Source organism: Coloeus monedula (genome assembly GCF_965178545.1).
Source record: "Coloeus monedula genome assembly, chromosome: 5".
Taxonomy (NCBI): domain Eukaryota; kingdom Metazoa; phylum Chordata; class Aves; order Passeriformes; family Corvidae; genus Coloeus; species Coloeus monedula.
This window is the reverse complement of record NC_138785.1, coordinates 66,388,039-66,412,317: the sequence shown is the minus strand read 5'-3', so window position 1 is coordinate 66,412,317 and position 24,279 is coordinate 66,388,039. Positions and strand designations below refer to the sequence as shown.

Below are 24,279 nucleotides of genomic sequence, written 5' to 3'. Positions count from 1 at the left end.
GGGGAAAAAAAATATCTGCTGCTACAACTGAATTGGTAAAAATCTTTGTGGATCTCTCTTGAAAATTACAACTCTCATTTGCTTAGTTGTAGGTTACCCAGTAAAATGACAGCATCCTATGTAAATACTGATAGTATGACTGAATTGTATTGTTTTCAATTATCAGGCATTGCTGCTGTTTTTACAGCTCTACAGGTAAATTAAAGCCTCACTGTCTTCTACTTCCCATAGTGCACAGAACTGAATTTGGAGTTTTAAACCTTTTTTCATTGGAGAAAGCAAAAGATACACTCCCCCCTTGCTGTATGCTTGTAGGTCTTGTGGCTTTAAAGCTCCTGAGGCATTAAATTGCATTTTTTCTTAGTAGGGTTGCTCTGCTTGTAATTTGTGTACTGCCAAAGCGTTTGGTTTTTCTAGGGAAGAGGTGTTAATAGAAATTTTCTTTACCCTAAATCTGAACATTTTTAACATACAGTCATAGGTGGTTCATCTTGAACTCTCAGTCTTCTTTGTGATGAAGTCGCATTTATGATCTGTGTACATGTGTTTTAAAGGTATTGTCTTGGATAAGTTTCCACGGTACAAGAGCACTTAACTAATTCTGTCACAAGAGATGTTGCTCACAGTGAATAAAGAAATTTCTTTTGAGTCCTCCTTCTGCTAGCAGATACTAGAAAGGAAAACAAAAAAAGACAAAAAACTTTAATTGTTGCCAGAATCAGCAAGAAGTCTAAGGTCTCTTGTAAGTTACCCAATTCATGTAGATGAAACTGGGTTGATACTGAAAACCTTTCTTACCCCCCCCTCCCAAGAGCTAATTTTGTTGCTATGTTCAACAACATGTTGTTTAATTGTGTATTTTTCCAGTGGTCTGTGGCTTCTTTTTCTGTCACTGTTCTCCATCATGTCCATGCTTTTTGACAAGGCCTCTCTTCATCTCCTGACTATATAAAAATGTTTAAATTGCCTTCATCTGCAGAGCTAAGAATGGTCTAAGTGAGCTTCATGATCATTTCTTAACAAAAGCATTTTTCATTTCATTTACGTGTTCTTCTCAACTGCTACTGCAATTAAAGTCGGAGCAACACAAGTTGTTTTTCTGCTGTCACTGTGGTGACAGCCACCCTCAAATCTTAAAATATGATGAAATCAGAATCTCTTCCTGCAGGAGTTTCTTTTCCAGTGCATTTGTGTTTGCTAGGTAGCTTATGTGAAACACCCTTAAACTTACTGTTTTATGTAGTTTGATTCACATGAATCATTTTTAGGGAGGAAAGGTTCAGCAGAACCCGTTTCAAGGTTTTATAGTGTATGTCCTGTTTTTCTTTAATAAACGTAATCTATGTATTCATGGACTCTCAGGATTTTACTGTTGAGTTCTCTGTGTCTTGAAGTGACAGAATTAGATTTCTCTTGGAAGGATACATTTCTGCCTTCCATTGGAAATTGGTGGAGAAATGTTCTATCACGGAAGCCTCACATAGAAAAGCAGGGATCAGCCTAGGCCTCTAGACATTTGGTCAACAGAGAATCACTTATGTGCAGTAGAGCAAGTATTGCCAAAGTTTCTTTACAAAAGAGCATTGGCCTCATTATTTTCTCTTCCTGAGGAGAAATGTGAAATGGCATTTTGACATCTCAGTTTTACTTAGATTTTGGGTGTTCATCCTTTCTTTCATCCTTTGCTTAAATCACAAAATTTTTTTGTTAATCTCTGGCTTTTTCAGCACATGTAGTTGGTGTTCTGTGGTTAGTTCCAAGGGTGCTTATCAGATGTCTGACTGGAAAAGGTGTTCGCATAGGGAGGTTTAAACAGCAGCTTTTTGGGGATGGAGATTGCTTAACTGATACAAGATCAGCTGTGTCAGTATTCCACAGTTGACAGGGGACATCTGCTGGGGTAAACTACCAGGATCTTAATGTGTTGTATCTTGTTTGGCTACACAGTCAGCAGCTGTGGCTTGTTTAGGAGGCAGCTCAGCTGCACAATCTGCAGACCAGCTGTAAGGGCTGTCCTGGCTTAGCAAGAGTTAATTAGTCATCAGGGCTTCTAGGTCAGACACAGCATTTCATAAGGATGTATTTTCATAATGAGTATTTAAGGAAATCCAGTCCCTTCAAATGTGAGTGGGCAGTACTTCCTGATGAAGGTGTCAATATGAAGAGTTTTTTAGTGGTTAAATAATATTGATTGGATTAAGATGCTTCTGATTATATGCAGCCTCTGACATGCCTCCTGCATTCACCAGATTGCTTTATTGGGTGTGGTAATGGAGTGACTGATACCTGGGGCTTCTCTGCCCCCTTGCTTTCCCAGCATGGGATGGGACAGTGGTGAGGATATTAGTAGAGCTGTGGTTAAATCCTGTTCAAAAAAATTGTGCTCCTGATCAAAATATGTAGGCATACAGTTTGTCAGCAGGTATGGCTTGGAAGTCTTGGTTACTTTAAAGTGAGCAGTTCTTGTTAATTTTTATGTATGTGTTATTCTTTTTATTACCTTTTTTTATACTGCTGTCCTGGAATATATTCTGCCTCTGTCTAGAGGACTGAAATGTTACCTAGATTGTTACTTTATACTTGCCTTGGGGGGTGAAAGTGTATTTACTAGTATCACGTTAGCTTTACTCAGAGTCACAATAAAAAATTAAAAGTGTAAATGCTGTTGTATTGCTAATAAAAAATTTTTTTAATTGACTTCTTTTGCTTGTAACTTTGGAGCATATTTTAAAAAAGATTCTATGTGCAACTACTGCTTGAAAGACTAGTACTACCCAGGAGCAGATATGAGAACAAATTACTGATTTCTGTACAGTAGGGATCTGATTTTCACATAATTACATAATATCAGAAACAGGTTCCAAAAAAAAGTAGTGAACTGTGGTCTAGTAACAGGAGTTGACAGTGTTTGCAGTATAGTAAGTGTTGTATACTGAAGCCACTGTATCCTTTGAAACTTTTTGTACTCTTCAAACCGTGGACATCCCAAGTTTTAATGCACAGAGTTGCTTGTGCACCCTTCTTAAGTGATTGTGTTGCAGGTTCTGGGCAAAAACAACAAAACAAATTTGAATTTATTGGCAAAGTCACACTATCAGCAGTAACTTGGTGCTTACTGAGTTGTCTGTTTGCTTAGCTCTTCATTATGGTTAGTTGCCAAGTTAAAATTAAGGGCTTAGTTCTTTGCTAGGTGACAGGCAGGACTATGTGGTTCTGAAGTTAGGTTGGCATCCTGTTGCAATGAAAATCTATATGTAACAAACCTCCCGGAAATGCTGGAACTGGGCTTAAGTATCACATTTTGAGATGCTTCAATTTTGGTTTATTTTGGTACTGGCTTTGATTTGCTGCACAACCTCTGTGACTAATTAATTATCACACAGTTTCTCCTTAATTACTGAGTAGAAAAATATTGTAAAGCTTCAGTTTATTTGTGTCAATTGACAGGTCATTACAGTTCAGTGTGGTTTAAACACATGTTACTGAGTAGAATTTTGTCTTTTATTATTTCTAAAGTCAGTGTACTGGACGTTGACATACTTACTTAGGAAGCATTATGCTGTGCAAAGATGCAGGAGTAGGAAGGGAGGTAAGTCTGTCGCCTGTTTCTGGGGCTCCTCACAGAGACAGTCATCAGTGACTGGCATACCCACGTTTTGAATTCCTTGCTGCTCAAGTGATAGTAGACAGCTGCTAGTATCTCACTTGCCTCATTCTACAGCACGTTTCCCACCTGGAACTCCGACTCATCCAGTAATCTTTTCAGCACTGGTCATGAGAGTTCTGCTTAACAAGCTTCTGGCTTTATTTTTATTATGTAGCTCTGCGGTGGTTTGTCAGCGTGTATATTTAGCCCATAGAATTTGGAAGGACAAATATATCAAGCAACAAAATTTGAACAAATAGGTTTGTCATCTTGTTGCTCATGGGAAGGAGGCTCTAGCAATGTGGCACTTCCCACATTCTCGCTATTGTTGGTTGCAGAAGATTGGAATAAGCAGGGTTTGGATAATTTTTGAAAAACTACTAAAAATACTCAATATTTGGGATACAAGCAGCTACGTGGGCCTAGGTGTGTCAATAATCACATTTTCACAACATTCTTTTTGGCTGGCAGAACTTAAAAGTGTGATTCTTCAGTGAAATGTCTCTTCCATAACAAGTGCTATTTGAACTTTTAGGCTTGGAACAACACACGATTCCTGTAGTGAAGATATGTATAGTACCTTGCTACAAAGGTATCATCAACTGGAACAGGAAATGGGCCAAGTTGCTGAAGCGTGGCTTGAATGCCAGAAAAGAATAGATGATTATGTTGATGAACAGGTAAGAGTCATGCAAACAGTCTCAAGACTGATTATGTAGGGAGCAGCCCATGCAGGACTGTGCCTTCAGTGAAGAATAATTTCTTGGGTATTTTTATCCAGGGCTTTGAAGCAACAAAATGTAACTTTTTAAATTCATGTTTGTCATTCACAGTAGAGAAGCACTAACTTACCAATACTTAGTGATGATTGTACAATGACATATTCAAATTGTTAAAGCAGATTGGTGTGTTGTTTTTTAGAGATGGTCTTTGAACATTTTTTAATTACATTAGCCAATAAATGAGCCATAGGAAAGAAAAATAACCCATTCCACAAAACTCCCTAATCTTTCAAAATAGTAAGTGAACAAAATGAAATCCAGAGGAAGAGGTAGCTTTTAAAAATTATGGCATGTTTCATAGTGTGTTGATGATCATTGTACAGTTGTCAAAACGGGAGCTGCAGTTTGTCTCAATGCGTAAATGTGAGACCTCTGAAGTAGTCTTTTAATCAAGCATATGATCTGATAGCTTATTCTTCTGAATTTGTGCTACGTTTCAGAAAATAGTCATGCTATTGTACTAACTCCAACATTGTTGAGAGCTTCATTTTCAGGAAAATAGCTGTTTATTTTGCAAGAGGTTGTTTATACTCTTCAAAAATTTCTCTTGTGGCTTTTGTCTCACGCTCGAAAAACTTAATTTTTTTAAAGCACCTCAGGATAAGAACTAAAGTTTGCCTAGCTCAACCATAAGTGTACTGGAAGAAAAAATGTCTTGGAAATAACCAAAGATAGAGAATTTTATAGAACTTTCCTTCTGTTTTGAAGTTTTATGAGCAGTAGGAATATGGAGAACTAATTTGAGATTCAGTAATGCCATGTTGCTTCTATAAATGACAAGCATACTTTAGTCTTACAGTACACTGTAAATGTCCTTCAGAAGTGGTTCCTTGCATTGAAGATTTAAGTGAACTTTTACCATTAATTCCAGTGCCTTCAAGATGGAGACAAGATATAACTAGTTTTATTTTTACAGATTGCTCTATATTTGGGGTCTGCATCTGTGAGCTATGAGTTACTAAGTTTTATCTTGGTCTGGCTGCTTTTGTGCACCTAAATATTGCAGCTCAGTAAAATGTCATCATCTCACATTCTATGCTACTAGAAGTCATCTTTCCCATGGTGTCAGGGTGTCATGGCTGTCTGATATTGCCTCTCTAGTAAGAAAGGAAGCACACTTCACTTCATCGTTCAGCTTTTTTTTTTTTTTTTTTTAAGTGGCATTTTGGTAGAGTCACGTTCATATTTGGCTTCTGACTGGTTGTTCTGCACCACTTTATAAACAGCTCTTAACTGAGTTTTCTGTATTTTTTTTTAATCAAGTGACCATGCAGCTGCCACAAGTCCTGTCTTGTAGCATTTTTTTAATATGCTCAGTGAAACCTGTATCCTGATGCAAACAGGCACCCTTCTCCCAGTTGGGGGAATTCAATGTGATAACTTATTTCCAAATGACCAAAAATACCTGCAAGGGGGTGTATGTAGGGGAAACAATTCTAAAACTTAAACCATCAAATTTTAAAGAAGATACTGATATTTATATCGGTGTTTATATGTAGGGAAAAGCATTTTCACAATCATGCCTTAAACCCCACATTGGTGATAACCTCTGGTTATACTCCCGTGTTTAAAAATACGTCATTCAGTATGACCATACCTGAATTTGCAGTGATATTTTTGTCAACAAGGAGGAATCAGAAAGCCCCGCTGCTATAGAAACTGTGGCTCTTGACTAGTGAATCCATGTTCATTAGTTGCTTGCCTCTTGGCTTAACAAAGTTATGAGGTTTTGTTGGTAGTGTTTGAAAGGTTAAAAAGAAAAGGAGATGTAAGAATGGTTCTCATTTATCTGTTGGGGAACTATACCCAAAACAGGGTATTAGCAGAGATAATTAATGGACCCTCCACTACTGTGTGTTATGTTACTTGTTGGTAAAAAAAGTGAATGGCTCTTGCAAGCAATACAACTATTAATTGTTTAAGACTGTGTAAGATATCTGTGTCATGTACAGACATATAACTTAATGCACTGGTGGGCCATGTGTTTATGTCGTGATAAACTTTAGAATAAGGAATCGTCTGTATCAGTGCCTGTATTAAACATATGTTAAATCTGAGGAAGATCTTTGGAGTGTCTGGAGCACAGGAGAGTTTTAAGTGTATGCATCCTGTACCTCCAGATCCTAGTTTCCTTACCAAACTTACACTACATTTACCTGAGGAGGTCCTGGGTTATTTCAATAAGTTAATGACTAGATAGTCATATATACTTTGTGTAAAAGTGTTTCCTTTTTTGTTTGTTGGGGTTTTTTTTAACTGAAATGTTTTTGCCCAGGGAGAACTTCTTGCTTGTCTCTCCATATTAGTGTGTGATTTTTATTTTTTTTACAGTCCTGGTCAATTCAGTAGGCAAAGTAGTATGAGTTTAATTGGCTTTTGTCTTTATGGTGGCTGTGTAGATAATTGAAGCAGTCAGTATTTTTGTGTGCTAAGAGTTTGTAATAGGAGGAATTATTTTTATTATTTCTAGTGAAATAGTCTAAGAAAATATATTCATACATGGAAATTGGTAGCTGAGATTTGCGATTCACATTTGGTGCAGGCTTTAAAATTTGGAACGAACAAGCATCCTGTGATATATGTATGGACATCAGAGTTTTCACAGATGACTTAATGTTATGTTTCTGTTCTGACCAGACTGCTGGCTTTGTTTCATTAGTAAATCCATTTCAGAATGGAAAAACACTTGTTTACCTGTCTGTCTCGCTTGTCTGATGGAGCTCAAATACTTTTTAGCCTCAAATAAATAGGGAGGAAGGAAGAGGGTGGTAGTGGCCCTCTCTTCTCCATTGGGCAGTGGTAGTAGCTTACTCAGTACAGATGTACAAGACTGAAGTGTAATTTTTTTTTTTTCTGATGGCATTTGAATTTATCTCCCACTCCCTAGCAGAGTTCTTGGGCATGATTCATGAGGTTTGTATTGCAGCTGCTTTGCTCTGGTGAAATAAATATTCGCTGGGGAGAAGAAATAAGGGAGAGAAGTGGGTTTCTATTATTTATGGAATCCTTAACTTAAGACACTTACAGACGTGGAGTATTGGAAAAGCTGCAAAGGTGGAAGTAGGAAAACTTGAGTGTCAGCTCCTGTTCCTGTTAATGCATGGGTACCAAGACTTATCCCATGCTGTTTGCTGTGATAGTTTCTTGGCAGGCTTGAGCAGGCAGCTCCCAGTTAATGCACTGGCTGTTTTAAATGTTGTTCTCTGGCATTAGAAGTCTTCTCTTACAAAGTATAGTGAATGGGGGTGGCTGACTTTGATGGTGAGGGTTCAGGTGTCAGGGCACCTAAACCAGTGAGTATTGCTGACTTTAAATATAGCTCAGGGGTTCTCAGGAGCTCATAGTGCACCCAGGATGAAATTTCTGATGTTGCTTGCCACAGGCTCTGCAGTACCTTTTAGTGTGTCTAAGAAATGGTATGAGCGATTTAAGACTATTTCGCGGGTGCCTTTTTTTTTTTTTTTTTTTTTTTACAACACACATGGACATGGTAAACTCCTTTTTGGTGTTAGTGTAATCTCACTGGAGCAAAGGAAATCCAAATCCACAGTAGCAATTAAAGTATGATGCTGATAGTTTTAGAAATTAGTTAGGCAAAATTTTACCACTTAATACTGCTTCAGATCCCCAGCTTAAAATTTCATCTTCCCAAGTTAAATAATGATAATAGCAGTAATATACTTAGCTTAATAGTAGGACTTTAAACTTTTGATCAAGTATGAATTTCTGGAGGCATGCTTTTGAAGATAAAAAGAATGTTGCTAACGGTGTAACCTACTGGTCTTTGGCTCACTAACCTGTTTTTATGAAGCAATTTCTTATATTCTATAAGGTGATAGATGATGATGATGATTATTTAGGTAAATAAAAAAAAGGACTGTAAAAGATAACTCAGGTAGATGTTTATCATCACTGATGAAGTAATGCTGTTAAAATGTAAGGTACAACAGGAGGAGCTTTGTTCTTGCATTTTGTTGTGTTAAAGTTCATAAAAGCTTTTGTGTTCTGTCAGAGTCAATTTATTTACTAAATCAGAAAAATATCATGTGTGTACAAAAAATTAGTGACTCTGTGCATTTATGGCGATATGATTCGGGAGACAAGTAATTATAAAGTGTTTTTCCAGCCTGAGAAAAACCAAGGGGCATGAAAAACTTTGAGGAATAAATGTGCTAAATAGTATTAGTCTAGGTCACTACTTCTGATTCTTTTGACTCTTCGGCTGATCAGTTCCACATGTGGGACTTTAGGGTTTACACTTGAGCCTGCATTAAGGCCTTGCCATAAGTCTAATATCTCTAGATTTTAATGGATTTTAGTGAATCTGAGATGTTGAGTATTTAATACCAATCACATTTTATTAAAAATGTTACAAAACTATTTAATGCAAAGAAATGTTAACATAAGGAGAAACAGTGGAAAAATCAGAGTGAAAAATCATGTCAATGAATATCAAATCTTTTAGGTGACTGAAATTATTAGCAAATAAAATACATTTCATATTGACTGTGTAAGTACTTGCAGAATAGTATAGATAAGCTAGGTTTAATGTAACTGATGGCCAATTGACAACAAAGTAGATTTTTTATTGTTAAATCAATGAGTTTTCCTCAAATTGTGTTTTAGATGGCAATGAAAACAAAACAACGCATGCTAAAGGAAGACTGGGAATTTTTTAAACAGAGGCGTTTTATTGAAGAGCAGGTAGGATTTTTTTTCATTCCATTCTAAGTTATATTAATGCTACACATGTATTTGTAAGATGCAAATATGAGTGTAGTATGTTGTACTAGTTCTGTGCAATCTAATTCTGCAACTATGCCAGGCATGAAATTTGGTCAGCTGAAATACAGAAAAGTGAAATCCAAGAAGAGCAAGTAAAAATATGTAATCTCAGTTACTGCAAGGTAAAACATAAACACTGTAGTCTTAGGACTGAATGCCAGGTATTTAAAATCTTTGTACAAATAAAAAGGGGGATTTTTGTTGCCTTAGAGTGGGATCCAAAGCAGCCAATACATTGAGTGTGGAGCTGTCTTGATGTACATGGTGGGGAGTATTGTGCTCAGGATTTTAACGTATGCCTGTGTGTGTGCAGGAGTATGAGCCACAGTATCAGGGCAGGTAATTCCACCTGTTGAGACTCTGGAGATAGCTCCTGCATCTGTTTTGTGGGGGAAAAGGCTGAGCAGAACTGTGTTCCTTTTTTCAAGCTGTAGCCAGAGAGGGGCCAATAGAAGTTTCTACCTTATTATAAAACTGCTGTTTAAGACTTAGTACTCTCTTCTGCAGCCTAGAAGTGTTCAAGTGTGCATCATGCTTTCCATAAGAGTACAGTGGGCTTCGGATAGAGTCAACTCTGGATGGAGAGCCTCTCCGTTCCTGTACCAGTATGCAGAAAGAAACGCTAGTCATGAGCCAGAGAGAGTATGATAGTACATTTTAATAAACTTAATCTTAAGCTAAAATTGGCAGTGTCTCAGAGCAGTCATCAGTAAGTACTTTTTCCTATAAGGAACGTAAGCCTGTGTTAACCATGTCTTCAGAACATCTGGTATACAGGTCTCCTCAGAGGACTTGAGGAAGAATCCTCTTTTTCCTTGATCCTAATTGGCCTTAAGTGACCATGGCTGCTTAGGTAAGGATCAGGTCTGGGCATCCATAGAAGTAGAGCTTAGGCACATCCTTGTTTAACCTAAGGCTTGTAGGTATCTAATGAAATTAGGTGCTTTCAGGATTAGGCCTCTGCCAGGTGGAGATTATTTGGATAGCATTTTTTCACTAATGCAGTCAAGTCCTGTTTTGGGCAGCTACTCTTGACTCTATACCATTGTAGCTACCAAATTAGTCCTAATTTTTTTGTTTTGCAAGTTAAGGATCAGTTTGCTTTCTCCGTTTGTCAGCAGTGTCCTTTTGTGCATACCATGAACCAAGACAAAAACTGCTCTAGTTCAGAATGCATCAGCAGATATACCATGCAAGATGTATGTATGAATGAGTCAAGGACATGGACTTGTCTACTTTCCTATTTCATAGTAGAAACATACTTTATTTGAACAGTATTGATGCCAAATGTTTGTTGTTTGTAACTTTGAGCTTCCTTTTATACTCGTGATCAAAATGCCACCTTCATGAAATTCTGAATTATTCTGCTTTTAAATTATTTTGTCCAAAGAACCCTTTTTGATTATGTAACTTGTCATTATGTGCCATTGAATTTTTAACGGGAAGACTTGCACTACTAAAACACTGCCTTTACCATTTACTGCAGCTTAATAACAAGAAAGCACTATCTGGGGAGAACAACTTCACAGACACAATGAGACACATGCTGTCATCACGTTTGAGCATGCCTGACTGTCCCAACTGTAATTATAGAAGAAGGTGAGCTGATGTTTTTAGTATGAAATCATAATAAATCATTACTTTCCTGTTCAAGGAAAAAAGAAAACATTATTGGAACAAAGAGTGTGGTTACTTTAAATAAATGCTAGTTAAATAAGGTGATAAAAATCTGTACTTTAATTCTTGAACAGATGTACTTGTGATGACTGCAGTCTTTCACATATTTTAACGTGTGGCATCATGGATTCTCCCATAACGGATGATATCCACATCAACCAGTTACCACTACAAATTGATTCTGCTCCGGATTATTTATCTGAGATCCGCCCACCCAGCATGTCTTCAGCAAGTTCAGGATCGGGTTCCAGCTCACCTATCACAATTCAGCAACATCCCAGACTGATCCTCACAGATAATGGTTCTGCACCAACTTTGTAAGTTCTTTTTTCCATTTTAAGTTTTTGTAGTGAATTGAACTTAAGCAGGCAAATGACGTTGGCAGGCTATCATTATGTAATGCTAGTTTTGCCTCAGAAAATTATTTAATAGTGGTGCTGTATTCAGCTGACCACAACTGCAGTGCTGTATGTTGTGCAAACATATATGTAATAAAAAAAATCCTGCCAAATTTCTGAAAATTTCTGAAGATACTGCATTAACAGTATTGCCAGAAGTGTTTGTAGTGTGTGCTTTCCTGCTTTGCAATTACAAGGACATCAATATTGATCTACTTTGGAGTGTCGTGTTAAAATGTCAGATTTTCCTAAACTGAGCAAGGGAACTGGCATTCTTTTCTCTGAAGTATTGTCCTTTCATATGAATTGCTTTAGTTCCAAAAAGCCTTCATTGTATGGCTTTTAGGATTGTTGAACCTGTGTTAATATGTGTCTTGCATCAAAAATTACAGTCCCTATGAGAGGTATCTGCCACCTGCTTTCTTACACTCCATTCAGTCACCATCAGATTTGAGACATTAGTTTAATGGTGGACTTCCGCCCCTTCATAATTCCAAAGGGTTAAAGCTTCTTGGTGGGTTGGCTTTTTACTCACTATGGGTACAGCTAACCAGCTCCCCTATCATGTGACATTCTAAAGGAATACTTAAAAACCCCAGCTTGGGTACTTGAGTGGTGGGAACACTGAAATAATTTAGTAACTGTTGTAGGTACAGTCAAGGAAATTTGCCTTTAGTGTTCCATGTGAATATGGTGTGATGAACAAGGAGAGTGCAGATGTGTGGGATGTGTCTGGTGACTGTCAGTCACTAAGTTCCATTTCCTCTAAACATTTATCTACTACCACCAATAGTAGTAGATAAATGTTTAATTTTTCATTACAGAGTTTTGGTTTCCGAACCCATTCGGGGAGCACTTGAGAACAGCTACATATTCTTAAGTGTGCGCTTTGTGATTTCTATAAACTCTTACTAGTGTTGGTGCTGAAATGTCAAAAATTGTTCAATTTGTCTCTTCAGAAGCTAGTTCAGTTGAATCCAAGTATTATTTACTGTAGGAAGCCTATTTTTAGGGAAATACCACTGCTCCTTGGGGAAGTGCCATTTTATGTCTCATACTATCTGCTGTGTTTTATTTCTTCGTTGCACATTTGAAATATGCCTAATGGTGCCATCATGTAATTAAATTTTGGCTCAGTATTTTATGGAATGCAACAAGATAAAGTGCACAGTTTAAGAGCTCTGGATTATTGTAGCAACATAAACTAACCAATCTTTGCAACACTTCCCTGGAGTGAGTAATTAAATGTGCATGTTCTTTTAGTATCTGTCTGTACAGCAAAAAATTCCATTAAGTATTTTAATGCAGATTCTGAAAAGCAGGAAGATGTGGGATTGTCTACAGACTAATTGCTATTGAGAAATTTAAGAGGTACTGTGATGTGTTCAGTGTTCCCTTCTCACTGATGTGACATTTGATGTGTGGAAAAACTTGAATTTTATATTGTGTTTTTTTCCACTTTGCAATTTCTGTGAAGGAAGACATTGGCATAGGGCTTTTTTCATCAAATTAAAGGTCATCAATATCCTGGAATTATTAATTCCATAGATTCTTGGTCAGAAAACAGTGTTTGAAAAATCTTTTACCCAAAGCCAGGAGAGAATCTTACTTTCGATCAAGCCTGTCACATTCAGGCATGTCACTGTTACATTCAGTAGGATTATGTGGCAGGTTGCTTGATTTTACTTACTTGAAAAAGTAAATTCAGTTGAACTTGGAAGACCATCCTTCACTCCTAATTGGAACATTTATACAAGGGATACCCTCAGCTTTATTTCATCTTGGTATTCTAGCTGCTTTCACTATAACTGAGCACTGTGATTTATCTAAGCCTCTTTTCCCCTCAGTGGTAGTGATGATGATGATGTTGCACCATTATCAGCAAAATTTGCTGACATCTACCCACTGAATAATTATGATGATGCAGAGGTTGTAGCCAACATGAATGGAATCCACAGCGAGCTAAATGGCGGCGGTGAAAACATGGCATTGAAAGATGAGGTACAGCATTCACAGTGTTCTAGTTTTTTCTGGTATTTGGATGTGCTCACTGGAGAAATGCTGGTCCTTGTTAATGTCCCCATGTTAATGAGTTAATCTTGTCCAGTCTCCTCAGGTGAGCAGTACTAGCAGCAGTTCCTCAGAAGCAGATGATGAAGAAGCAGATGGGGAGAGCAGTGGTGAGCCACCAGGGACTCAAAAGGAGGAAATGTCTCTAGGGAAAAGGGCATTAAGGAAAGATGACACAAAAATGGATAGTCCACCACCTTCTTACCCCACTCAGCAGGTACAGTCATCTAAAAGCATTTTGTAGTAGATGAGTTTCTGAAATTTGTCTGTTTGAATGAGATGACATTTATGTCATCAATTGATTTTTTAACTTAATATTTTAAGTTGTCAGTAGGTAAGTATGGTACCTAAAATAACTAATTGTTGCATTGTCATGTCAAATAATCTTCTAGTCAAAACCTGAAATATATTAGTTATATTGAAAGTGGCTTCAGGAAAGGGGGAAAAAGCTTATTCCCACCTGTGTCAATTAGAAACAAACTAACAAGCATGTCTGTTCAGAAGATCAGCCTGGACTTTGCTAAATATTAATGTTATGTTATTTGAAATAAATTAGGGTGGGGGGTGGACGTTACGAATACTTAGTTAATGTATTTTTTTTTCATACTCTATTTGAGGACTACCTTTCCTTGTGTATTTAAATCCATTGTGTGACTTATGTCATGGTTCTTGGGGTGTTTGATTTTTTGTTTGTTTTTAGTGGTTTAAGATTATGAAGCTCTTGACTGTAAGGTCATCAGACCACCTAGAGAACCATGCCTAGACGATCTGCTCAGCAAGTAGTGGTGTTTGGTTTAGCAGCTGAGCACCAAAGCAAAGTATCTGATGGACTTGTCTTTGTAACCACATGGATTTCAATCTGAGCTACCCTGCAGCTACAACGTGGGCTCCCTGCTTTGAGAGAGACTGTCACTTTTATGTCTTATTGCACAAGAGAATCCACACTGGTGCACTTCTGAGAGCTTAGACAGCAGTCATCTCCCAGTAGATGTTATCCTCTGATCAGGATATTTTAAGACCTTCCACTGGAAGTAATTTCTCATGTGTTAAGAGTATTAAACTAATTTTCTTTCAGCAAGTATGTTGAGGGTTTTTTCTATGTATGGCTGACCAATGCCATAAAAATTACATGAGGTGAGGCCTCTGTCAGACTAGTTTGAAACTGGTGAAGAGATCCAGTATTTGTTGTGGAAAATCAAATGAGATTATATAAGTCTACTTGCCTTAGGGAAGCAAACTAAAATGCAGGATAAAAAGACGGATTTAGCCTTTCTCTTTTTTTCTTTGAGGAATAAGAATTTTCTGAGAATGACTCTGAGGAACTCTTAATGACTTTCTTTTTTTAGTCTAATCCTCTAATCAGAGCTGAGTAGTGTAGTGTTGTATTTAAGTGATCGATTTCACTGGTACATGTCATATAATGCCAAAAAATCTCAAATTCACCTCTTGAGATGGCTAATTTACTCAGGATCTCTATTTCTCTTGGGCTCCTTTTCAGTACCCAATTTGTCAGAATTGGGTTTTGAGTCTCAACAGTTTGTTTGAAATCTTTTTTCCGTTTTCATTTGTTAGTTGATTAGTGTTGATTTCTGGATAGTACTAATTTTTTTGTTATAAAGGTGGGGGAGGGGTTGTTTTCTTTATACATGAAATTAATTCAATCTTTGATTTATGAAATCTGTTATTTATTAAAATATACCTCGTGTTAGAGGCTGTAATGCTTTTAAGTGAGAATGATGAGTTACTTGTTTCTGAGAGGAAGGCATATTTAAGAGGAGCATCACCTGTCAGTTCTTCTCTAGAAAGCTAATACTTAATGTTACACTTGTGGAAAAATGTGAACTGTCACATTGGTGGGAAAAACAGAAATTGGGAAGTGTTCTTGGTATTGCTTCTGGTAAAATTATCTACCAGTGAAATGTCAGGTGACAGTGGCAGGAAAAAGTAATGAGCTGAGAGGGAAATGGAGCTTCTCTTTCCCAGGCTGCTTTTCTTCTAAAGTCTTCAGTTCTTTTGAGGCAAGAGAGGCTGATTATGCCTTGAGATCAGTACAAGTTTCTAAAGTGTGGATTTTTCATGGTTGGTGCAATTATGAAATTTTTATGAGAAATGTCAGCCTCACATATTTATGGAGTAGTTGAGTTTGGAAGGGGCTTGTGCAGGTAATCTAGACCAGCTTTCCTGGTCAAAGCAACGTCATCTAGAGAAGGTGGGGTCAGCACAGTGTCCAGTTGGGGTTTGAATATTGCCATGGATGGACACTCTAAAACTGCTGTGGGTGATACATTCCAGTGTTCAGCCACTCTCACAAATGAACGGTTTAAGTTTGAGTGGAATTTCCTGTATTTCAGTCTGTGCCCATTTCCTCTGATCCTTTCATGGGATACCACTGAGAGGAGCCTGGATCTGTCCTTTCTGTACTTCCCCACCCAGGGAACACACACTGATAAGATCCCACTGAGTCTTTTCTGTTAAGGCTGAACAGTCCTAGTGCTCTCATTCTCTCCTTGACAGATGCTCCCATCTTTGTGGTCCTTCACTGGACTGACAGCAGTGTATCCATGTGCCTTGTACTTGGTAGCCTAGAACCGAGCCTGGCACTGGTCTCACCAGTACTGAGCAGAGTGGAAAGATTGCCTCCCTTGACATGCTGTTTGTGCTCTGCCTAATGCAGCTGAGGACTGCTTCCAATTTTATCAGCTAATACCACTACTTCCTACACGTATTTTTTTCCATATGCTTGGAAAACTGTGGAAAATATTAGCCAGTTTGATTTTTTTCTTTTTGTACTGGGGTAATTGTCTAGTAGTGATCAAATGCTGTCAAGGTTTGTATCAGTATTTTGCTTGTTGTCACTGATAGTGGACATTAAGTCTCTGTATGGTATGAAATGCTCTCAGGTTTTAGGGTATTCTTTTAAGTAAGAAAGATTCTTCACTAGTGCTTTTGCTTCACTATGAGGCTTTTTTATTGGTACTAGAAAAAAATTCTGTGGATGCTCTGAAAGTAGTAATTGATGTATGCCAAATGAAATGATACTACTGATTACTAAGATTTTATGTCTGTTGAGTAGATTGAATTTTTTAATGGGTTTTGTTGGGGTTTTTTACAGGCTGACCAAGGTCCAAATGCTTGTGAATGTCATGTTTGCAAACAAGAAGCCTCAGGACTAACAGCCTCTGCACTTGCAACTGGACGCCTGCCTGCTGGGCACCAGTTTATGAATCCTGAAAAACCTGCACATCCTGCACTTCATCTTTATCCTCACATCCATGGACATATACCATTGCATACGATTCCTCATCTGCCTCGTCCACTTATCCATCCCACCTTGTACACTGCTTCTCCCTTCACACACAATAAGGTAAGACTGACCAAGGAGATGGATGCATCTTTATCCCAGAAAAAATTCTGTTGCTTTAAATTGTGGTTTGGTTATAGTATTCCTTTTGCAAGGAACGGTGAGGGGTAGGGAGTAAGACAGATTCAGAACTGCTGGAAGGTTCGTACAGAATGACTGAGGGTATTTTTGTGTCAGGAAGACTGATAATGCCTTTACTGTGATTAGAAAGCATGTTGAGTGAAATGAGTCTTCAGTGGTAGAAACAGTGATGGGACTTCAGTCAGTGTAAGAGGACTAATTAAATCATCATTTCTTATAAGAAAAATTTAGTATTCCATTTTGGCAATAATATTCTAAGATTTGTAGTTCAAAATGTTAGTGATTTATTCTCTCTTTTTGGTGGGGTTTTTTGGGGTTTTTTTGAGAAAACACATAGGAGTCTTCATAGTTGTAAGGGGTTTTTGTCATTCAAAAGAACTTGAGTTTTTGCAGGTTCTGCAAAATTCTTTTGACCTTAAACTTGTAAGTAATAAATGAGAGAAAGGTGTGGAACAAGAATTGGGACCAAGTGACAGCTTTTCAGAAATACGAGTCAAAACCAAGCCATTCCTGCTAATGGGATGTTGTTTCACATACTGTTTAAAGTGGTGAAGTGTGGGTGCTGCTGAGAGGGGCAAAGTCTTTGTCATTAGGTTCATCTTTGTCCATCTCCTGGTCTGATCCGCTGATCCTGTGGTTGTAAAGAGAGTAGAATAGTTCACCAAGATGACTGTTCCTTGCACTTTTTGTCCTTCTTAACGTCCACTTTGGGTTTTCCTGCCTTGGGTGTCCCTTCCTTACCTCTGTTCCATAGCTGCAGTGTACCAGCAACAACCCACTGCTGTCCTTTGGAAACCATGATAAGTATTTCTTTGCACCCATGTATATGAATTTTCTTTTAATGCAGGTTATTCCAGCCCCTTGCACATTCACCATTAGTCAGATAATGAAAATGCTTCTGTATAAAAAAGGGAGACTGGGTATGTAAGTTGTTTGGCCAGGAGTTTCATGTCTGAAATGTCACTGGACTTAACTGATATTTTTAATATCTATACTTCTGCATAGCTTTTAATGTGCATCAAATCTAGTGTAAAAAGAGAACAAACCTGCTTTGCCTTGGCCTTTTTAAAGGTGGCAGTAATTGAATATAATGTTTGTGTTGCATGAAGTCTCTGGGAGAAAGTTTATTTTAGAATGTGTGTAAAGAATTTCAGCCAGAAGAAATGGGGTGAGCCAGAACAATTTGTTTCTATAAAACAAGAGAAAGTGTGTGCTTCCCTTTTTTTCTTTTTTTTTCTACCAGTTCATTCTTAAAAGTAAAGGGTGTATTCCTGGCCTGTTGATTTTAAGTAAGGAACCACTTAATACTTGAAAATGAAAAAAACAGAAGAAAAACTTTTGGTTTATGTGTTTTATTTCTTTTTCTATTGTCCTTATTTTCAATGATGAAGTGTCTCTAATCCCTTTTTTACTACTGTCTTCTGTGGAAATAATTGTCATGTCAGAGAAGATTAGTTTGTTTAGGCAGCTTGTGCTTTGAAAAGTAGTAATTCCTAACAAGTTCTAAATTCATACAAATACTGGTTTTAATTATATATTAACACAAATATTTTTTGAGATTTGGATATTTGTATTCATCATTTCGTTGCTTCTAAAAGCAATGCTTTGTGAGTATAAAATATATACATGTACATGCAATCTACGTAATATATTATCTGCATTAATTATCAGCAAATCAGTCTTTTTATCATTCTGGGAAATACTCTCTATTATGCTTTTAATAATGCTTTTTGCAATTAAAACACTATGATCTGAATATTGCTGTTGGAGTGACTGTGTAAGCAAACAGAATATTAATGGAGAAAATACTCTGTTTTTGTAGGCATTACCACCAGCTCCAGTTCAGAATCATACAAACAAGCATCAAGTATTCAATGCATCTCTCCAAGATCATATTTATCCAAGCTGTTTTGGGAGCACTCCAGATTGGAATAGCTCTAAATTTATAAGTCTTTGGGGTTCAGAGGTGATGAATGACAAGAACTGGAATCCTGCTACATTTTTGCCTGACACAATTCCTGGTGAGGGTTTGTTACTACTTCACACTGACTAGTTAAAAGCCTTCTGGTTTATGTTTCTTTTTAGGAATGGTGGGTTTTATCACCGTGGTTTTTAAAGATGGGATTCTGGCAGATTTGCTGCCACTTCTACTCCAGTGGGGCTGAAAATTGAAAAATAAATTCTTACATACTGGGGAGAAGATGCTAAAGGCAAACAAATAGCATGCTGCTTTTCACCTAAGGTCATTGTAGAGTTATGTTTGTCTTCAGAAGTTTAGTATTGTAGAGAAATGGCAAGTAAAGGGAAACTTAAATAGCTTCTAGACTTCTGCCACAAAAACCTGACTTACTTCTACAGGGTAGTAAGAGCACTAGTAACGTGGTACTGTGTCTTACTTCTTACAATGCACACAGATAACTGAATTGTCATTCAGGAAGACAGAGGCATAAGTCAAGAAAAAAATTAATTTAAGCCAGGAAGCATTTGGAAATCCTAATGGTTAAAGTGAAAGAGAATAAAAGGAAAATGAGAGAGAGATCTTTCCCTTCACATCCTAGCAAATACTAAAAAGCTTTTTTTGTTTTATTTGACTTGTATGAAAAAGGAGGCTTGGGGGTTTTGTGTGTTGGCTTTCTTTTTCAGACTCATCTGCTGCTAAGTTGTGTCAAGCTACTACAGTGATACTTAAAAAGAAAAGCATTAAAAACATCCAGAAAACTTCCCCAGTAGGACAGCTCATCCATTTACAAATGTAGTTATGGGTAGCTGTTCCAACAGATGGTTGGTGGCAGACTCATCTGGAAGGTCTATCACAAAGGTCTTTCTGTTAACTGGAATTTCAAATAAATAAATAAATGGTTTATCATTTTGTATTGATAAAAGGATATGTTGTTCCATCTTATAATTGTTTTGTGGCCAGCCTGGATTTCAGATAGTGAAGATTATATACATAGCATGTAAAATGGTGTGCAATTTAAATTTTTTAATAATAAACGGATGAAGATATCTGTAGCACATTTGCTACTTGTTAACATATTTAGTAACATCCTTAAAATTGTATCTTTAGGGTTTGTGATTCTGCTCTGAGACTTCCCAGCACATTTTGTTACAACTACATTATTTGGGAGGATGGAGGGGGAAAGGAGGATTCCCTTCACTAATCCTACTAAGCCAACATTAACAATATATCCTATGTCTGCATCTGAGTTATTGAATGTGTAATTCTAAATCCTATAAAGACACTTCAGTAATTATGTGATTTTTAATTACTCTGTGTGTTTCAATTGAAGGGAGTGATATGTTAGCACCAGCACTCTCAGAAATGAGACCCGAAGCACTTCCTACTACATCTAGCAATGAAACAACAGCAGTTACTGACAGCAAAGAGAAAAAAAATGCTGCAAAGAAGAAATGTCTGTATAATTTCCAGGATGCCTTTATGGAAGCTAATAAAGTTGTCATGGCAACTTCTTCTGCCACTTCTTCTGTCTCCTGCACAGCAACTACAGTGCAGTCAAGCAGTAATCAGTTCAAAGTATCATCCAAGAGACCTTCGTCGATAGGTAAGGATTTGTAACTCACGTGCAGCATCAGTAACTGGCTCAAGTACTTCTAGCTAACCATAAGGATTTATATAAGTGTTTAATTTAGTAATATTATGTATCTTGGTGATTTTGGTTAATTGCTGCTGTTATTACTCCTGAGTGAGTCTCTGTACTCCTGAACTAAATAACTTTGTGAAAGATCTTGATGTTAGGGTTTGAAATTGGTAGTAGAAATGTGTTGAAATATTACTGATTTTTACAGAAACCGAGAATATACAGTACTTTGTATGATTTTATGGATAGTTTATGCGGACTTACTAATTATTTTTAATTGTAAGTGGTTTCTTTTTTCCCCCAATTTAGGTGAAGTGTTCCACAATATTAATAAAGAGGACCATAGACATTCTGCACCAGTTGCACCACGAAATAGTCCTACCAGTTTAGCATCCCTCCCTTCACTGTCTCCTGTTGCATTGTCTCCAGCCTCTACGCCGCATCTTCCAAATCTTGCTGCTCCTTCTTTCCCCAAAACTGCTGCAACAGCCCCTGGATTTGTGGATCCTCATTCAGGTCTTTGTCCTACTACAGTTGCACCTCCTACTTCAACCACAGACAGCTCTGTAAGTGCCCCACCAAGTGTCTGCAGGTAAGTTCATTGTTATTCTTGCCATTCTTTTTTACAATAGAAGGGAAATGAAAATACGGATACCTCATCTCCTTTGCCACTGGTTGTAGCATGAAGGCTGTGTTTGTGTTCAGCAAATGAAACCAAATGCAGATATTTAGTATGTAACTTAGTGTGAGACTTCACAAATATGATTTCCATGATGAAGTCCAGTTACTGAATTTAGAGGCAAACAAACATTTGTTCACTTTTAGAAATGTTACCTGGGATATACAAGTCAAACTAATCTTTCTTACTCTTGTTGCTGGTAACGATTGCTGCTGCTGAGACACAAATCTCTTGTATAAAATACCTGTTTTCTGTCATTTTGGCATTACATGGCAAGCAGGAATTAAAAGCTGTGAAAACTTGGTCTGCAGTTTAGCTAAAACTATAGAGAGGTCATATGTGGTCTAGAAACCTGCCACATAGTGACACATTTTCCTGACTACACCTAAGACTTCTTGGATATCAGTCCTAACATTTATGCAGTGGTTATAGTGTGGAAGGATGTAGTGATTTCTGAAGGTTTTCAAAGGTCTTGGAGGTAGGAAGGACTTTGCTGGAGCTGTCTTCTGGTAGTGTTATGTACTGTGGCAGGCTGACAATGGTGCCAGCTCTTTGATGTGTCTGAAGGGGGGAGGCATAACAGAAAAGCAGTTGAGTCATTGCTCTAAGCTCTCTGTGACCTGTAAGGCTGTGATCATGGATGCTGTGAATGTAGTCTTCTGGCTGCTGTAAGTTTTCAGAAGATGATGTGAGATTTAGGTAGAGTTTGGTAAATACGTTTAAAAATGCCCTTATTTATGTTATCAACTGGTTTTATTGATGATATCTCGAGATAAGCGTTCTTTCATACTTGAGAAATTATTGCAATTTTGTGAAGAAATTTTCTTACCTAGTGCAGGGAAATAATTGAATATAGACTATTGGACACAGTAGAAATCCAACTTTTTATCATCCTTTCCAGGTTCTAACATGATATTTTTATTTAAAAAAAAATAAAAAATAAAAAAAAGAACTGGGAGAGACCCAGAAGCAGTGATTGCATTCTGGGGAGGGGAAATGAGGTTAGAGAGAAGATTGATACATATTTGCTAGATAAGACACTATGGCCTGTTTTCACCTTTCTAGCATGAGAACAAAGAAATACTAATGACAGACAAGAGGGGTTTTTTAAAAATACTTTATTTTGAAGCAAAATCACATGAGTTTTGGAAGACCTGGACAGTGGAAAAGTTGTGTGCACAGTTACCCAGAGTTCGGGGGGAATCAACTGCCATGTACCTTCCTATTGAAGAGATGTGCTAGTAGTTCCCCTTCAAAATCAAGTTGCAGACAGGATAATGGGCACTTTTTGGTTTTAGCTGACCTTGGATTTTTTTCTTTAAGTCAAGAGGTTGAAAATCTATCTAAAACCAGGGAATTGCAACTGCATTTGAAACTCACCGTAAGTGGTGAGATGGGCAGCAGTTTCAAAACTATTCCATTTTAAAAAGCTGGAGTCGCTACTTCTAAAATAGTTTGCCTGTTTAAAGCCAGGAAAAACAGTTTCAAAACTCACTCTCTAGGCTGCTTTTTCAGGGAGTCACTAAACTGTTCTTTTATAAAGCACTTTCCTGTGTATCATTTTATCCTACTGCTTGGTTTTGAATGTCTCCATTTGCAAGCTAGTGGATGAAGGCTTTAGGATTTGATACATCACTGGTGGCTGATATCACCGCCAATGAGAACCATTGTTCCTGGAAGATGCAGATATAACTGTATATGTTTTTTTAAAAAAACCCGTCATTATTGGTTTTTTAGTATATATATATAATTATAACATTATACATCTTATTACCACTAGAGTTTTATAAGCATTTTTTTTTAATTTGACATAGTGATCCTGATTGTGAGGGCCATCGCTGTGAGAACAGTAACACGTATGATCATCAGCAGTATGATGGAGAGGAGAGCCAGGATGAAGATAGCTGTTCAGAGCATAGCTCCAGTACCTCAACTTCTACAAATCAGAAGGAAGGAAAATACTGTGACTGCTGTTACTGTGAGTTCTTCGGCCATGGAGGAGTAAGTTTTTGTATTTTAAATTGCTTTTGTTTGCTTTTTTGTCACTTACTTGTCATCAGTTGCATGTGATTTATCAGACTGCATCTAAGGGAATGGCACTGGAACTCACTCAAGAAGTTGTAAAAGGAGTTAAAAAGTAATTTTCTTCTTTGAAATGAAAGATTGAAATAAATGTTTCCAGTTCAAAGCATTTAAGAGCAATAAAAATGACTAAAAGATTTAGGAAGCAACTGACTTGAATAATACGTACCATGTTTGACTGAAACTGCAAACAGTGGCATTGAGCCATTTAAGTACCTTCATAAAATTCATTTGCTCCTCTGTAGTACTGTAGTTACAATTAATGTGATGAGGTTGGGTAAGAGTACACTTTATATAGGGTATTCGTTTAAATCTATGGCAATTTATGAGCTAGTCTGCTATCTGTAAAAATAGCAATCCTCAAAGTAGTCGCTTTAATATGATTTTTAAAAAGGAGAAAAAACTCTAGATTCTTAGCTAAAATGTAACACATTAATTTTTTCTTAACTTGTAAATCTATGTATGACCAGTTTTAATAATCAGTTTACTGGTACAATTTGAGTTGCTGGCATTTTTCCTATTTGAAGTAAAAGCTCAGTTTTTTTGCCGTGTATTTGATCAGGTGCAGTTTCAAGTTAATGCTTCAAGTGAAATAAAAGCCCCTGCCCTGTGGCTTAAAGTGGCCAGGAGGGGATCCCATTTCTCCTTGCATGTTCCCACTATGTCCATGCTTGATCTGTTTGATAGTTATCTGACTGCACAGTAAGTTATTCATTTCGCTGAAGTGGCAGAACACGACAGGATTTTTAAGTTAATAGGCTTTCTTTTGCTGGTTTAGTGAGTTGAACTGGTGTAGCTGCGAACAGATGGGCACCAGATCTGGTACAGGAGCAGAGGGGGTAAGGCATCAGGAGGGGAGAAGCAATGAGAAGTTGAGAGGCAGGAGCAGCGGTTGGGAATACAGATATAAAACATGATGCAAGGATTCCACTTGCAGCAGTGTTAAGTTATTGATGGGACTCTGCTGGAGGGTGTGCTGGCAGGTTTCAGTGCAGGATAATCAGCCCTTCACAGGTACAGCCCAGAGGCCTGTGTAGCCCAACCTCTGAAACAGATTTCATAGGAAATAAAAACAGAGCAAATGTCTGCTCCTTTGAAATTTTCAAATACGGCATACCA

General features: G+C 37.4%; 1 protein-coding gene across 2 annotated transcripts in view; it reads left to right on the top strand.

The window, feature by feature from the left end:
* FAM193A (family with sequence similarity 193 member A) overlaps positions 1–24,279 on the top strand; it is a 78,437-nt gene that overhangs the window by 43,600 nt on the left and 10,558 nt on the right. For both annotated transcript variants that reach the window (XM_082282547.1, XM_082282546.1), the window contains 11 exons: positions 4,182–4,326; positions 9,055–9,132; positions 10,700–10,812; positions 10,965–11,207; positions 13,136–13,289; positions 13,396–13,575; positions 16,471–16,722; positions 18,623–18,821; positions 20,091–20,363; positions 20,709–20,991; positions 22,893–23,079. In XM_082282547.1, the coding sequence (XP_082138673.1) occupies positions 4,182–4,326; positions 9,055–9,132; positions 10,700–10,812; positions 10,965–11,207; positions 13,136–13,289; positions 13,396–13,575; positions 16,471–16,722; positions 18,623–18,821; positions 20,091–20,363; positions 20,709–20,991; positions 22,893–23,079 (2,107 nt within the window). The remainder of the gene's footprint in view (positions 1–4,181; positions 4,327–9,054; positions 9,133–10,699; positions 10,813–10,964; positions 11,208–13,135; positions 13,290–13,395; positions 13,576–16,470; positions 16,723–18,622; positions 18,822–20,090; positions 20,364–20,708; positions 20,992–22,892; positions 23,080–24,279) is intronic.